Source organism: Centroberyx gerrardi, chromosome 24 (genome assembly GCF_048128805.1).
Source record: "Centroberyx gerrardi isolate f3 chromosome 24, fCenGer3.hap1.cur.20231027, whole genome shotgun sequence".
Lineage (NCBI taxonomy): Eukaryota > Metazoa > Chordata > Actinopteri > Beryciformes > Berycidae > Centroberyx > Centroberyx gerrardi.
In genome coordinates, this window is record NC_136020.1 from 10,881,528 (window position 1) to 10,897,844 (window position 16,317).

The 16,317-nt window shown below is 42.2% G+C and overlaps 1 protein-coding gene across 1 annotated transcript in view; it reads right to left on the minus strand.

The window, feature by feature from the left end:
* exoc4 (exocyst complex component 4) overlaps positions 1 to 16,317 on the minus strand; it is a 125,996-nt gene that overhangs the window by 65,959 nt on the left and 43,720 nt on the right. The window contains exon 11 of the mRNA XM_071905708.2: positions 6,221 to 6,317. Within this exon, the coding sequence (XP_071761809.1) occupies positions 6,221 to 6,317 (97 nt within the window). The remainder of the gene's footprint in view (positions 1 to 6,220; positions 6,318 to 16,317) is intronic.

A 16,317-nucleotide genomic window follows, 5' to 3' on the forward strand; every position in this document is an offset into this window, starting at 1 on the left:
CGTTCCATTGTCCTTCCCTCTCTGCCTCCCTCGAGCGCTGTCAATCTCCGACCTTCTGCCTCTTTTCTTTCGCTCGCCCTTTTTCAGTCGACCACGTACACTTAGAACTGACTTTCTCCTCTGTCTTCAGTTTCCCTTCACTGTTGTGCCAACTGTTCTGGGGTGCTAATTCGCACACACACTGTGTGTATGTGTGTGTGTATCTGCGCAGCAATCGACGTGACTACTTTTAATAAGTTGATGCTGTGTGCGTGTGTGTGTGTGTGTGTGTACAAAGAGAGATGACAGAGGAACTGACTAGCTCAACCCAGTTCACCTACCAGTCCAACATTTGCTGAAGACCAGCGACCTACCAGCAATAAGCTTCACTAATGTGTACACACACACACACACACACAAAAAAATCCATACACACACACATACGCGTGCACACACTCATGCACACGCACACACAAAAAGGGCTTAAAGTCATTTCCTGAATGAGAGACGATAAATGATTTGGCAAGATCATTGGAACATTAGAAAAACCATCACCACAGGTAATTTTAAAGTCTAGGTCGAAAATCAATTTCGAGTTAGAACTAATAATTAGAAAGCAGCAAGTTCAAAAGCCAAGCGAGGTCAGGTAGAGAGGAAATTAGCCAAGCATAAGTCTGTTATTATAACGTTACGCCCTTCAGCAAGCAGGTTGATGACTTTGAGTTATTAAACCTGATTATTGTCTCAAGAGTCGATGCCAAACAAGCCAAATCTCTCTGCCTCGGTAAGAGGTGTCAAACCCAAAAGTTTGGCAATAAATATTAAAAGGCACAGAAAAAAATATCAATATCCACTTTTTACAGGCTTACCTATTGCATTTTCAGGGGCACTAGAATAGTTTCACACAGCGATGGTAAAAATTGACAAAGAGATAATATTATCTGTTGAGGGCCAAAAGATACGAGATGTGTGAGAGGGGAAATTAAAAAGGTGTGAAATATCTCAAAAACTTCCATTAAGTTAGGCCGAGAGGGTGAAAAAATGAGGGGCTGCGTGTGTGTGTGTGTGTGTGATAGCATGCCATTTAAAGCAACTTCTCTCATTTAAGCGTGATCACACAGTGCACTACATGTGTACGTGTGCGTGAACACACACAGAGACACATGTAGACACTCGCACACAAACACACAGGTACTCAGACACGAATATACACACACACACACACACACACACGTCTACGGGCTTGGCCGTGCCTGGTCATCCTGTGGGTATGCATGGTGAAGAGGGAGAGATTAGGGGCGTGCTGATGCTTCTCAAAATGCCAACCTCGGTCAGGGCAAGGGGTGTAAATACCACTCAAATGTCAGCAGGAGACCCCACAAGTCAAACTAAATTGCCTGCAACCTCCACAAACACTCCCCTATGCCTGTACTGTGTGTGTGTGTGTGTGTGTGTGTGTGTGTGTCTTTACAGGCATCCACTCTGACACACTTGGTTGCATTACTATACTTGTGAGGGCATTCCATTAACCTACCTTTTTCCATTCACTAACCACAAGCCTTAACGCCACTGAGCCTAAACCACTAAATACCTAGCTCAGGCCTTTACCTGAACCCTGGCATGGCCCTTTTCCCAAATCACATCAATCTGTGTATAGAAACATGGAGAACATTCCCAGAGAGAGGACGTTTTGTCAGTCCTGAGGACATACAATACGGTCCTCACAAGGATAGAAGCAAAACGAACGCACACACACCTAAATGCACACACGCAGAACTCATATACAAAGTTTCAGCTGCGTTTCTGCTCTTCAGCCTCATCAAAGCCCTGTGATTCAAACATAGCCATTTCCTGGTGACATTCAAACACAAACACACATATCACGCATGCATGCACACACACACTGCTGATGCTTGGCCACTGACTGTTGACACCTGAAAAGGTGCAAAGCATTTTTTCCTCCCTCAGCACCAATGCGAGTTATCTAAAAGGAAAATCCATATGTTTTATTAATACATTTTTTTTATTGTGTATAGTGTACTGTACTGTGTATTGATTGCTTCAGAGAGGCATATGCCCTAGGGCAATATCACCCTGTAGATACAGACAGAGAGGCAGGGCTTAGCAGGAAAGTGCACTGGGAGAGCACACACTGGTCCCCCACTCATAGATTCCCATGCAAAATAGGTATTTTTAGATCTTCGGTAAAACAAAACGAAAGATCTATTGTGTGTTTTTGTATGCCGATCATGATGTTAACCATGTCAGTTTTTACATGTGTGTCTGTCTCTGATGTCAAAAGACTTTAGCACGTAAAAAAAATAACTGTCTGATGCTAACAGGTAGAGATGATGAATATTGTCAAGGACCTTGTGATACAGATTGATTTCAATACTATGGGTCACAATAAGAGATATGATTTGATTTAATATGATTCAATACTTCTTACAGTCCCCATATTAGATAGAGAATACATGTGTGAGTTTGCAGTGAACTGATACAAACTAAAAAAAAAATTTTTTTTTAGTACTGTGACACATGTTTATGTGCATTATTGATATGGATTAGGGGACAAATAAAGGCAAAACTGATTTCAATATTTCCATTCCTCTTTGTTCGGTAAATTAAATGTCAACACTGAACACTTTGATGTGCTGTCATGTAGCCTACTGAAATAACTTGTAATAATAAACATGCACACTGAAAATGAACAACTCTTTATGAGTTGAACTTAAACACACACACTGATAAACAGGCTCACCCATCAGATTAAACCGCAGGCTGTTGGAAAACATCCGAGTGGCATCTACAGGTCAGGTACATGCGTAAATTAAGTGTTTTACCACAGTAATTTAACACTGAATGGCAAAGCTTATGGATAACATTAATGATACTCACCAATGGTTTGAGCAGAAGTACTCAAGTCAAGTGGGGTCGCTATACTCAAAGCTATAGCAAAATATCACTAGAGTGACACCTACGGGAGTGGAGGTCATTATAAAATAAAAAAACACAATCTCCTCTGTAAAACAACTTTTAATATTATCAATATTAAGTATTAATAGTATTAAGTATCAACAGCCTCAATAGTCCACAATGCAATGCAGTCACAAGACATATTACGTATTGATTAAGGGGCATGACTCTCATTTTAAAGTCGACTGGAAAAACTTACTTTCTTGCTGTTACTATTGCTATCACCATTGCTCTCTCCACCTCTATGTACTGAATACAACAAGTTCAAGCATCTTCTCTGGAGGTTGTACAAAGGCATTCTGGGAAATCTAGGAAATCAGTCACTGAAGTAGAAGTACACAAGGCAGGTTGACAGAGATCGGTGCACCAAAAAAGTAAATTACAACATTTAATCACAAAGTAACTACTAGAACGCACTGAACATCAGAGAATGATGATATATGTGGCATTTGTTGTGGTTCTTTGGATACCAGATATGAGCAGCACACACAGACACACACGCACACACACAAAAACACATTCCCAATTAAACATTAAGACTCTGTTGTCTCTCGTTCACCCAGGCACGTGCAGTGTCACACTCACACACACCACTGATTTCCTATGTGCCAACCCCCAACTGCTTTTGTCATTAAAGCTGCCATGAGTTGCATGGCTGGCTGCAGTAGGTGTGGTGATCCATCAGCGGAGTGCCAGGGCCCAGCCATTAGAAAACCATCTGCAAGCAACAGCGCTCCACTGGCACAAGCAGTCTGGAGAGGGCAGGTCGGAAAGAGAGAGAGAGAGGGAGAGAGAGAGAGAGAGAGAGAGAGAGAGAGAGAAAGAGGGACACAGAGAGGGAGACAGAGACAGACAGACAGAAAGAGCAACAGAGAGAGACACAGAGACAGAGAAAGAGAGAAAGAGAAAGAGAGAGAGAGAGAGAGAGAGTGAGAGAGAGAGAGAGAGAGAGTGAGAGGGCCCTGTGTGCTAGGCAGTTTACTGTGATTGATATGAACCATTACAGACAACAAGGGAGAGGTAGGCAGAGAGCTAGTCACCGTTTTATTTTCGGTCATTTGTTCAGACAAAAGCTAGGCTAGATCCACAGTAAGCAGGGGATGCACGACAGCATGTGTTGTGTTTGAGAGAGAGAGAGAGAGAGAGAGAGAGAGAGAGAGAGAGAGAGAGAGAGAGAGAGAGAGAGAGAGAGAGAGAGAGAGAGAGAGAGAGAGAGAGAGAGAGAGAGAGAGAGAGAGAGATTCATTTTGGGACAAGGCCGAAGCATCTGTGTTCAGTAATGGGACACGCACACACACACAGAGGCAACCACCTGCACAGCAAGCGACTATAAAACGCACACACGCACAAACTCGCCCACACACACACACACACACACACACACACACACACACACACACACGCACACACGCACAGTCCTTTCAGACATACATAACCAGAGAAGTCCTTTCAAAGAACATCAATCAGGCAAGCAAAAAGCAACATGACAAGTGACAATACAGCTTAGGTGAATAAGGATGTGATGAAGAACAGGAATGGATCTGATGGATGACATGCAGTCTTAGATTAACTAAAAATACACTACTTCTGATTATTACATTGGCTTTCATTCCAAGTTGTTCTCAGTCTCTCATTCGGTTGCCAGTAAACATGCACATTGTTTAGTTGCTAGTACAATTGAACCAAAAATAAAATCTGATGTTAGCCATGTTGGGTTTTACTGTACAGATTTGTCTGTATTCACCGACTGTGAGATGCAATAACTTTGTAATGCCAACCAGCATAAAGATAGCGCCACTAGCAAGTTGGCTGTACCGCGTTGTTATACAGTAAGTACCCAGATGGCCTGTGTATAGCTATAGCACTACTGGCTGTGAATAATCAAGGGACTTTTACTGTCAAATCACCTGTGAATTTCCAAAGTCATAGGATTTTTAAGAGATAAAGGGAATGGGTGCCAAACACCAAAGCCCATTCATCCTGCCGTAATGCATTAAAGAAGATGGGCCATGCTGTAAAATTTTAGTCATAGAGTATATGCCGAGCAGCATAGTGAGGAAGTAGGAAACATGCCTGTTTAATGGATCCTAGAAGGTAATGTATCGCTGCATGGAAGGCCAATCTAATTAGATTGCTTCACTATTAGATTTACACTAGTCTACTGGGACCACATTGCTATATAGGAAACTACCAGACATAGAGAACATTTACCACTAAAGACAATCCCTCAGCATGCTTGACTATACTGGGAAATAAAAGCGGGGGGTGGGGGTGGGGGAGTGGTGGGGGGAGATCCCTGGACTATATCAACAATACATTCTGAACTGAAGGTATATTATGTCATGTATGATTTAGGATATCCCACTAAACATTAAAAAGGTTAAAATCGATAGACGGCCACTAAGAGGTTGTGTAATCTAATTAGTCCACATTTTACTGGTATTGAGTCATGTCCCAGCCTTCATTCATTGTGAATGGCTTGGCTATCCTTCTTTTACAGATCAGTATGACAATAGGACTGAACAATGGAGTTAAAGGCTACATGTACATGGAGGAAGCTTCTTGAAAGGCTTCAACTGATTGTGTCAGAAACAACAGTCAAAGGAACTCTGGAGAGCTCTGACTTTCAACTCCCTACAGGCACTGGAGGCTTCACTTAACTCATGAAGAGCTCTTAATATATCTGATTCATTCATCTTATCTTGTGATTCCGCTCAGTCCATAATCATCATAGCACGATAATGCAAACAGTATTTCAGCTGCTCCTCATAGATGCAGTGTCATACTAGCAGCTGAGAACATATCATAAAGATGAGAAATAGACAGTCATTTTGCACCATCCCCACGATCACAGCCTTGCTTCATTATATCCCAGAGTGTAGTTTTAAAGTTATAAATTTATTCAAGCAGGACGCCTGTCTAGCAAACCTGGGCAAAATACAAGGTTAATTTGTATTCAGTACTTGGAAAAAACATGATGAGTGCTTGATTTATCTTATCTTGCTAGAGATAACTCCACTTTGAGACTGTTTAAGCAAAAAATGAAATAAACAAGAGTGTGGATTTTTTTTCATTTGTCAGGATTTCAGGTTATTTGGACACATAACTCCCATTAATTGCTGATAAGAGATTACAGTCTTCCTGCTTTTTTGTGTTCCTGATCACATCCCTGATAAATAAAACGCACCTCAACCGGTTGACAAACTTGAAACCATATTCAAATCTATTTTTGCTCAGATCTTAAGTGTATCACTCAGCACTGTACCTGAGGAGAGGCTGGAAGATCACAGTGATGTTCCTGGCTCCTGGTTTACACACAAACTTCATTTCTCCTCCTTCAATCAGGTTGTCATCTGCTCCGCCTAGAACACAGGAAACAGGACTTGACTGAATCAAACATATCAAAATGAACATCTATTCATAGTAGTGTTGGTGAGTGTGTGTACACTGTACAACATGTGTAACGTAAGATATAACGCAGATATATACATAGGGTGGCTTAGTGGTTCAAGTTGGTTCAAGAGACCATCTTTCAACCAGCTGACCCAGGTTCAAGGCTCATTTTAGCAAGCATCGCCCTGCCCCCTAGTGTCCTTGAGCAAGACACTAGACACCTGTTCTAGAGTCACTGACCTGTATCTGACCCTGACCTCTGACCTCCCTGAAGGGGCAAGCGGAAAGAGTATTTCCCTACGGGGATCAGTAAAGTATCACATTATGGTGAATAAAATCTCACATTCACTTCCCACTGTGTGTGTGTCTTTGTGTACTAGCATCTGTCTGTATAGGAGCGCACCTCCAGCCATGATAAACACATCATCCAATCAGCTTGGCTCTCCATCACGACTCTACATGCTTCCCACATGCTCACACTCTATGCCCCTGCGCCACTGCGTGGGTGAACCCCACAGCTAACAGGGTTAATCAGAAAATCATTGCCGTGTAACATGCTCAGACCGGAGCAAGGGAGTGAGAGAGTGGGGGGAGGGGGAGTGGGGGTGGGGAGGGGAGGTAGGGAGAAAGGGGGAGAGGGTAGATAATAGGGGAGAGAGAGAATACCGCAGCTCATTACCTCCACTCATCCTGAAGTAATCAATATAATTGACGGAAAAGAAATTGCGGCTCGCTGTCAATACAGCAAAATGTCGAGCAAAAGAGGAGGCCGTGTGTGTGTGTGTTATGCATGTATGAAACTTGTGAGATTGTGTGTACTATGCATGGGTGAATGCGTGCACACATATACTGCATATGTTCATATTAGTGCTCATATGCAAATTGTGATGGGTTGATGAATATGAATAGTACAGAGGCGAGGCGGTGGCATTTCTCTATGCAGTGGGGACAATGTTATTCATTAGAATTCCTCGATTTGGGTTTATGGTGAGGTCCCACGCCACTCAGCAACATAATATGCAGGAGAATGGAAAAAGCAGACAATGCAATAAATAACCTTCTAGATTCAAAACCAGAGGGCTCCAATTCATTAACAATTGAAGCTTGTGGGTGGAAACCTTAAGAAAAAAGCATCCTAGATTAGACTGGGAGTCTATTAGAATTATACCATCAACATGACATTGACTTCAGCTCACTATTACACCTGTCCTGGTCAGCTGACATGTGGGGCAAAGTGTATAGGAGGAATGAATGGACACACTCTGGATAGAAATCACTCGAGATGATGTGATCAAGCTTACTTTGATAGGGGTTTGGACTGGGCAAGAGAGCGTGTGTGTGTTTCGAAATGGTGAGATTTCACTCGGGTACAAAGCCTTGGCCTGCTGCCTACTTCTATCTATCTCATTTCCATGTCCAATAAGGCCTTGCAAAGCCTGTGTGATACAACACAAAGACACCTCGCCATGGTGTGAAAGCCTGTCCCGCATTACCTGCACAGCCCGCATAGCCTTGCATTCAAATGCATATCAACTCATTGTTCCCTGTGCCTGGCTCCATAATACATTTCTAATGGAACAAGTTTCAATTGAAAAGAATGGCAGACAACACTCCCCTTATTTTCATTAAAATGACAAGGGAAGCTTTCATTCCATCTGAAACTTTCAGATGATGGGTTTCTGATTCTGATCTGTTGCCATGAAATTCACCTGCGCGGTAAGCCTGCGTTCTTGTTGCTAAGTGGAAACGGAGATGAGGTCCAATTCACTCAAACTCTGTCTCTATCTCTCCATCCATTCATCCTTCCTTTGGTGCCAATTCAATTAAGACTCAATTACAGGCTCCTAAACAAAGCTGCCGCCAACGCACTCCCTTGCTCAACCTAACACGCTCTCTCGCATTCTCCGTCTTTCACGTTGTTTCTCGCTCTCTCCCTCTCTATCTTCCTTTGAGCTTCAAGGTGGAAAGAGTTGACTCAACTTTTGTTTCCTTGTCATCAACTTGCAAACATCAACAAGTCACAGAGTCTGGAGAAGTTGGCTTTACTTGCTCGCTCCGAGAGCCATGTCTAACCAGTAACTACACACACACACACACACACACACACACACCGAATTGACTGCCGTGTGTGTATTCCCAATGACAGTGACCAATTTAATTTCATGCTCTAAACATCTGCATCAGTGTCAGACAAAGGAGCGAGGGAGAGACCTCATTGATCCGTGGGGCCTGGGACCAGCTGCCAACAGGGCATAGCACTGATGAATATTAAATAGGCCAGCGTTAATATGCATGGGATTCTTCAGAGTTGTCTAGACGTGACAGGGTGGCTCCGGTTGCAGGTCAGGATGCCACCAAACTGCTGCCAGCTCTCTCTCTCTCTCAACGTAATGTGTGCAAGTGCGCTTTTGTTTGTGGATGCGCGCCCGTGTGTATGTGTGTTTGCGTCCCCCGGTGTGTGGTCTGATCCAGGATTAGCAGGAGGGGTGTGTGGAGGTGCCCTGCCCGGCGGGACAGCGGCTGGCGGCTGGAAAGGAAGGAGTGACACATTCTAATGTGGCCAAATCCGCCTGAAATCCCCCTCGAGGACCACTGCTCCTTCTGCAACACAAACACCTCCGCAGACACGGCATATGCCTTCTAGCCATATACACATCCATGGATTAAAGGGGGTGCGTACACACGGGGGCAAATGTGTATACATGCATACAGTCTTTAAGCACACACACACACAAGCTCACGCACACACTGACACCCCTCCAGCCCCCTATAGTGCCTTAGCATGCACTCCCCAGCCCACATGTAATCAAGTCAGGCAGTGACTTAGTGAAATTGCATTAGCCACACTTTCCTGAGTTTGATGAGAAATGGGTTTGATCCTGTGATGTATTCCGGCCCTGCCCAGATCTAGGCAGGGAGAGAACGGACGTGTGATGCCTTCTTTAACACACTCCTACGTCTCCTAGGAGCGGTGTGTGTTTCTGTATGCGTGTGTATGAGCGTGTGTGTGTGTGTGTGAGAGAGTTGAGGAAATCCAGACAGACCAACACAGGATCAGTCATAATCCCTAATTTACAAGTGGTGTGTGTCAGTTTGCTATGTGTAGCCAAGTGTAAATTTGTGTACGTGTGTCTATATGCACAAAAGGACAACAGCAAACACAGACAGCCGTCCAAATAGGCTACCCATAATCCACCTTTGGGAAGGTGTATGTTTGTGTGTATGTGAACATACTGTATATATACTACATGCATGTTTTCATGTATTGTATTCTTGTATTGAATAACAAACACAGTATGAAAAGCCTTCCAAACATTCAATCCTCCAACTGTGCAATCCTCCATTTACACAGTGTGTATGAACTCTGTGTGATAGCCATCCACACCGTGTGATCACAATTGTAATCTCTCATTTATAGCCAATGTAACAAGCTGTGTGTGTGTGTGTGTGTGTGTGTGTGTGTGTGTGCGTGTTATCGGAAAGGTCAACTTGGAAAGATCAAAGACACCTGTGATGGCTCTCTCTAGGTTCTTATTGGTGTGATGGACTCATAATTCTCTCTCTCTCTCTCTCTTTCTCTCTCTCTCTCTCTGTCTCTCTCTCTCTCTCTCTCTCTCTCACACACACACACACACACACACACAGATACACATACAAACTGAAACACCTTGGCTGTTGTAAGCTGGACAAATGACAGTTTCCTTCAACATATACTGTCTTATTACAAAACAGTACTGTTGAAGGAAACACCAAAATACAAAAACACTGAGACAAACGCGTTTGCAAAAAGACTTTCAGATACACCCATACATACACAAGTTGAAATATAAAGGGATCAGATGTATTCAAATGTATATTTGTGTGTGCGTGCGTGTGTGTGTGTGTGTGTGCGCGTGCGTTTGTGCTCGCATGTTTGTTGAGAATGAGACTGGCAGTCGGCTGCATATACACACAGTAGAAACCTGCTGATCTAATGAGATCAGGGTCCAGTTCAATAATGCATGAATCTCCGGTCAGTCCCGGGCATCCCATTCCACTCAGACGTCTTCATGTCTGATTGGCTCCTAATGAGAGCCTTCTATTATTAAAATTAATTTGACGGGACGGTATCTGCTGCTCCACCAACCAGGACACCAAATCAACCCCTCAGCCAAGAATAAACGGTATAAATAAATGACAATATGAATAAATAAATTCAGGTGTAAATTGAGTTGGATTAATTATTAAAAGTGTCACTGCAGCACACACTGCGTCTCCGTGGTCTTGGTTTTAATGAATGCACATCTGTCAGTGGTGAGATGACGACAATGCACTCCAGCACCAGACTGGTTATTAATTACGCAGAATGTCTCTTTTGAGACGGTAGTAAGTGTCTTCCTAAACAAGGGACATTTTTGAAAAACCCTTGAACAGCTGGAGATGTATGTTGTTTGTCTTTCAAAGATCAGGAAGGTCAGTGCAGTTTTAATCTGCCGACAGTTGGTGGCAGTGTTTTGAGTTGGAATACTGTGAAAACTGGCTTTGTATTGAAAATGTCAAAAGTTGAGGTTACATATTACACAAGCTTTAGTTTGCTTCAAGGCAACAATACTGTACATCTGTTTATTCTGCAAATTACATTTAAAATTTGTTCAGTAATGCCCAGGTAGAGATTCACAATCAGGTTACATTAGTCAGAATCCTAATTCTTACCAACTGGAAAGAAACATCTGCCAATTGGATAAACCTGTCGGCTCCCATACGCACCCTCCTCCCTTCTCCCAGACCTTTGTGCTACCATTACTGAGATAAATGTCAAATTGATACAACTCATTTATCATAATCCTAAAATATTCCTTTCCATTTTCTGTTTGTTCATAAGATTATGAGGGTATAGTGTTGAAACATTTAGGTTAGGTTAGGCTAACTCACAGTCTAGGATTTTGTCAGCCTCTTTCAGCCAGCCTTCATGCTGCAGCACTAGGCCTATTCAACCCCTTACAGCAGCTAGGAATGAGTTCTCCAGTCTGAGGAGTGAATCTAATATGTCAAGCTGACTGTGATTTAGGGTGAAAATCTATCCTATTACATCAATCATGACATGAAAGATACTGTGGATCAAGTGGCTCTCATAAATTTTGACCAATTTCAGGACCAATGACTTGGATGAGAGGAAACAAAATTAACTTGGCTATTTAAATGCAGTAGATTTGCCATTCTACTTCACAAAGATAATAGCAAGCAGTTGCCAAGCTACTAAGCTAAGGCCCACATGTATCAAAATCCGTCTGAAACTGAATCTTAAAAGAAGATACCAGTGTCAGTGTTTAGAGTTATAGCCCATTTACTACATTTCCCCCAATCATTTTGCAATGCATGCCATATGGAATTAGATTTTTTAACATGTCATTGTTTTTAAAATACCAATTTGATGATGTCAAACCTAGCTTGAAATTAACTGTTGTCCTGGCTAACAAAGATGCCCTAAATTAAAAACATGGATGTGACAATAAAGTTTATAAGCCAACATGTTTTGAAAGATTATTTCCTGGCGGAGAGTTAAATTTCTTCCTGTGGGTGTCAGGTGATTGACAGAAAGCAGAGTGTAACGTAATGTGCATGTTGATATGAAAACACTCAAGTTGGGCACAATGAAATAGGAATAAAACAGAAACTTTGACAAAGCCAAATTAAGGCTTCGTGTTTACTGTGATGGTTTATCTAGCTCAGGCAATTTTCAAGTCTGTGGAAACTCTTTTTCATACCTTACAAGAATGAATGGTAGCAAATGGATTCTTCTGAAGGTAGGAAAATGAGCCCTGATATCTCCAACTACGTTCATTGTGTGCAGACACCATGAGGAATAACATAGAGGGGAAACCTAGATGATTGGCACAAACTTTAAAGAAACACCTGTATTATCCTTTAAAGAGGTGAGTAATAGGAGATAACATATTCCCCAACAACATGTGGTTATATAACAAAGTCGACAGACCGGTCCTTCAATTATATGTATGAGAGCAACTATTCCATCTAGTATCATAATTTTGTTATATTCAGAGAAAATCCAGCAGCACCGTGCACAAACCAATCACTGAGGGTGTAAAAACACTCTAAATACTCTTTACTACTATGGTCTCTTGAATCTGTCAACCATGAGAAGGCATTACAAATGATTGAGTGATTGCGTAAATGTATGTGCATGGGTGCGTGTGTGTGTGTGCGTGTATGCGTAAGGATTGGAAGAAGTAATGGGCCAGAAAACCAAGTGTCACCACACTCTTGATTGGCCCCAGCAGGGAAGCAGAAAACAGATTGTGAGTCCTGTTCTTCACCTGATGAACCTGCTGCACTCTGGGACGGTAAGAGAGGTGCGTCCGCGTGTTTGTCTGTCTACCAACCAACCAGTATAGCCGCTTCTGTTCATGTGCCAAGGTCTGCCTCTAGCCTCAAGCCCCCGTTGCCCTTCTTCCACCCTCACTTCCCTCCCTCCGTCCCTCCTCCCTCCCTCCATCTTCTTCAATCAGCAGGTCTGAGATTAAAGGTAAACACAGGGGTGACAGTCGAAGCCGCCGATGATGACAAGTCCAACGCTGATTAAAATTAGCCCCGGGTTGGGAAAGTACACAAAGCTCTCTCTCTCTCTCTCTCTATGTGATTAAATGTCTGCACTCTGTCAACTATTACCATCGCCCAACTTCTGTTTTCTCATCACATTTAATTTCTAACTTCTCTGCATGTCACCTAGCCAGCGTTCATCAAAAGCAAGGTAATGAATGAGTGATACAATGCAGTGTTTCGTGGCTCTTTCAAGGCTCTTATTTGGATATTCATTCATTCTTTCTTAACATTTTTTCTAGCTGTGGGGGGCCGCAACAGCAAAATGTATGTAAAAGAAACAGCAGATAGGGTACAATATGCATTGCACGAGCATTGATTCTGTAGATTACAAAACCACCTCTTTCCGGTAGGTACACAAACCTATGACATTACAACTGTGAGTCAAATACTGGCAGTTTTAATATCGGCGTTAATCAAATCTAATACAAACTGTTCCATGAACCTCTCTTCAAAACCCCTGCAGTGTCTTCTCCACTACCACTCTTCTATCCATCAGTTTCCTAACCAGGGGCTTGGTCTGCTACACTACAATAAAAACCTGATATTATTATTACAAGGCACAGTGCATTTCCCACACTATCTCCCTGCTCCAATCTCATTTCAGCACCAGAGCTAATTCAATCACTGGTCCCAACACAGATGAAAACCCAACACTATGCCTTTATCTGTGTGCTTGCATGCGTGTGCGTGTGCGTGTGCGCGTGTGCGTGCGTGTGAGTATGTGAGTATGTGTGTGTGTTTGTTTGTTAGAAGAGTAGAGGAGGGAAATCACATCTCTAATGTTGTTTTAACCATTATCATCATCCTTGCTGCAATCTATGTCAGGGCAAATTGAACATGATGTGTCCAAGCTAATACACACAATATGACTACTGTGAGGTAGGGCTTCTGTGACGGTGTGTGTGAGTGTGTGTGTGTGTGTGTGTGTGTGTGTGTGTGTGTGTGTGTGTGTGTGTGCATGTTTGCCACAATATGCATAACTGCTCCATATTCGCTTTCATGCTGAACACAAATAAAGCCTTTTCACTGTAATAGCCTGTCAGGTAACGGAGGTACCTTGCATTTTATCTACAAACCCAGTTATGTCGCTGCTGGAGCAAAGCAATTCAAAAAGGTCTGGCACCAGAACAAGAGGGGAAACATGTCATTTTCCAGATATGGGCTTTTCAGCGACAGTCCTGTGGTGCATAGAACTCGTGTATGGACTCAATTACAGCATGTCATACATGTCATGCGACATAACTTACACGCATATGATATGTAGAGTACACACACAGATGACATGTCAGGCCAACATGAAAGCACTCATCAATCTTGGGGTGACATGTCCCCAACCCTTTCCCAAACCACACAGCATCATGGGTAATGTCCCACTAACAGCCCTATGAAGGACAAAATAGTGAACTGTTGAACCTGATGACATTCTGTATACAAAGAAGATTTTATTAAGTTGTTTACCCTTTATTCCTTCCTCTTTGCTTTAGCATAAGTCAATGTCAAAGCTTGTAAGCAAGCATTACCTTGAAGATCAAGAGGTGGTTCCTATAATGTATTTGTTACCTCAACTCTGAGACTGAGGTTATGTTGAGAAACAGAGAAGTCTCTCAGCAACCTGCTAGAAAGTTGTGAATTATTAGTGAATACAACATTACCTCCTATATAATTCATACCCATCAATTTCAATCTGTTGCACAACTTCAAACAAGCTGGGGCAAAAAATGTAAACAAGTGTTGGAAGAGAGAAATTGGCTCCATGGAGGATAGCCTTTTATTTTCACTTTACAGCACGTATGATTTAATTTAGTTTAAAGCGGCCAGGGGACTAAGAGCTTATAAATCAGTTAAAAGAGGAGGCCAACTCAGTATTCAAGCTACAATGTTTTTGCTCATCCACAAGAACTGACAACAAAGGGAAAAAACAGTGGCACTAGTGTTTGAAGTCTTTTGTCCTTTTGCTCTGAGAACCTGTAATATAAATACTGAATTAATATTTTGATCGACATCGGTCCATTAGTTAAGTAAGATGATTCATAGGAACGTACGGCATGTTGCTTACTTTAACAAGATTTGATTTGTTCATTCTGAGTATTCCATATTCAGACACCTACACACACACACATCTATAAACACGTCAATCTCCAATTAGCAAAGAGCAAGTGAAAGTTAACAACAAAATGAGAAACATGAGCATGAAACATGAAATCCTGACAGAGCATCAGCGTACAAGAAAGACAGCAAGAGGGAAAGAGACAGAGAGGGAGAGACAGAGACATCAATCACAAGTGAGCATGTGTCTAAGACATTCCAGCAATATAATCCCCTAATAATTATTGACTTCTCTCCCGAGGAAGTTCAATTCCATCTAAGGTTCCATTTATGAATATGATAAATCATAATTGCAAGGTCGGCAGAAGTCAAGTATTGATTGCTCTACGAGATGAGCGAACAACCGTTATCCTTGAACGGTGGCAACAAATGAAGGAGAGACTGAATGATTGAAAGGGCAAGTGAGTGGTTTTACATTAAAAACAGATTTAAGAGCCCTGGTGGTTCTGGAGTGTGTGCAAGGGATCTAAGACTCTGTACAAATCTGACAGTGGCTGTTTGTGTGAGAGTTGGGATTAGAGCTAGAAGGTATAGGTTAGCTTTGCTGAGGACCTACCTGAATGAATAAGATGGGGTATTTTTAGGATATTGTGTTCTCATGGTAGGGCTGCACAATTAATCGTAGATAATCGTTATATAATCCTAATAATAGTTTCCACAGTTAATAATCATGTAACTGTAATATTGAAGGCTTTGTTATATATTAAATTATCCTGAAAGTCCCACTGTAGTATATCAAGCTCTCCCATTACGTGGGACCAATCACAAACTTGGAATGTGCAACATGCACCCATGTGACCAAAACGAAAGTTACAATGGAGAAGCAGATAGCTCCAGTGGGATAGAAAGAGAGAAACCTTACATGGACCCAACTTTGGACAAATGTAGCGATGGGTGAAGTGGAAAAGAATGGAATGGCTCAACGTTAGAAAGGCAAATAGTTTTAGTTCCTAGACCACAATAACAGTTAACGGGCAAAAGCACAAAAAGTGGCAACTAATCATGATTAATAATCGTGATAACAATATTCAGCAAAATAATCAAGATTATAATTTTTGCCAGAATCGTGGAGCTTATTTTTGGACAAAAAGCCAATGAGTCAAATAGCCAATGCCACCTTCAGCGACCACATCACCCTGTTGAAATTTCTAAGCTTTTCTGAAAACTGTCCTTTCCAAAAACATGATATATGTCCTCCCCAACAATCACAATCCCAGTTTGGACTAGGTGTGGAACATCAGACTGTATAGGTAAGCCGTTTCG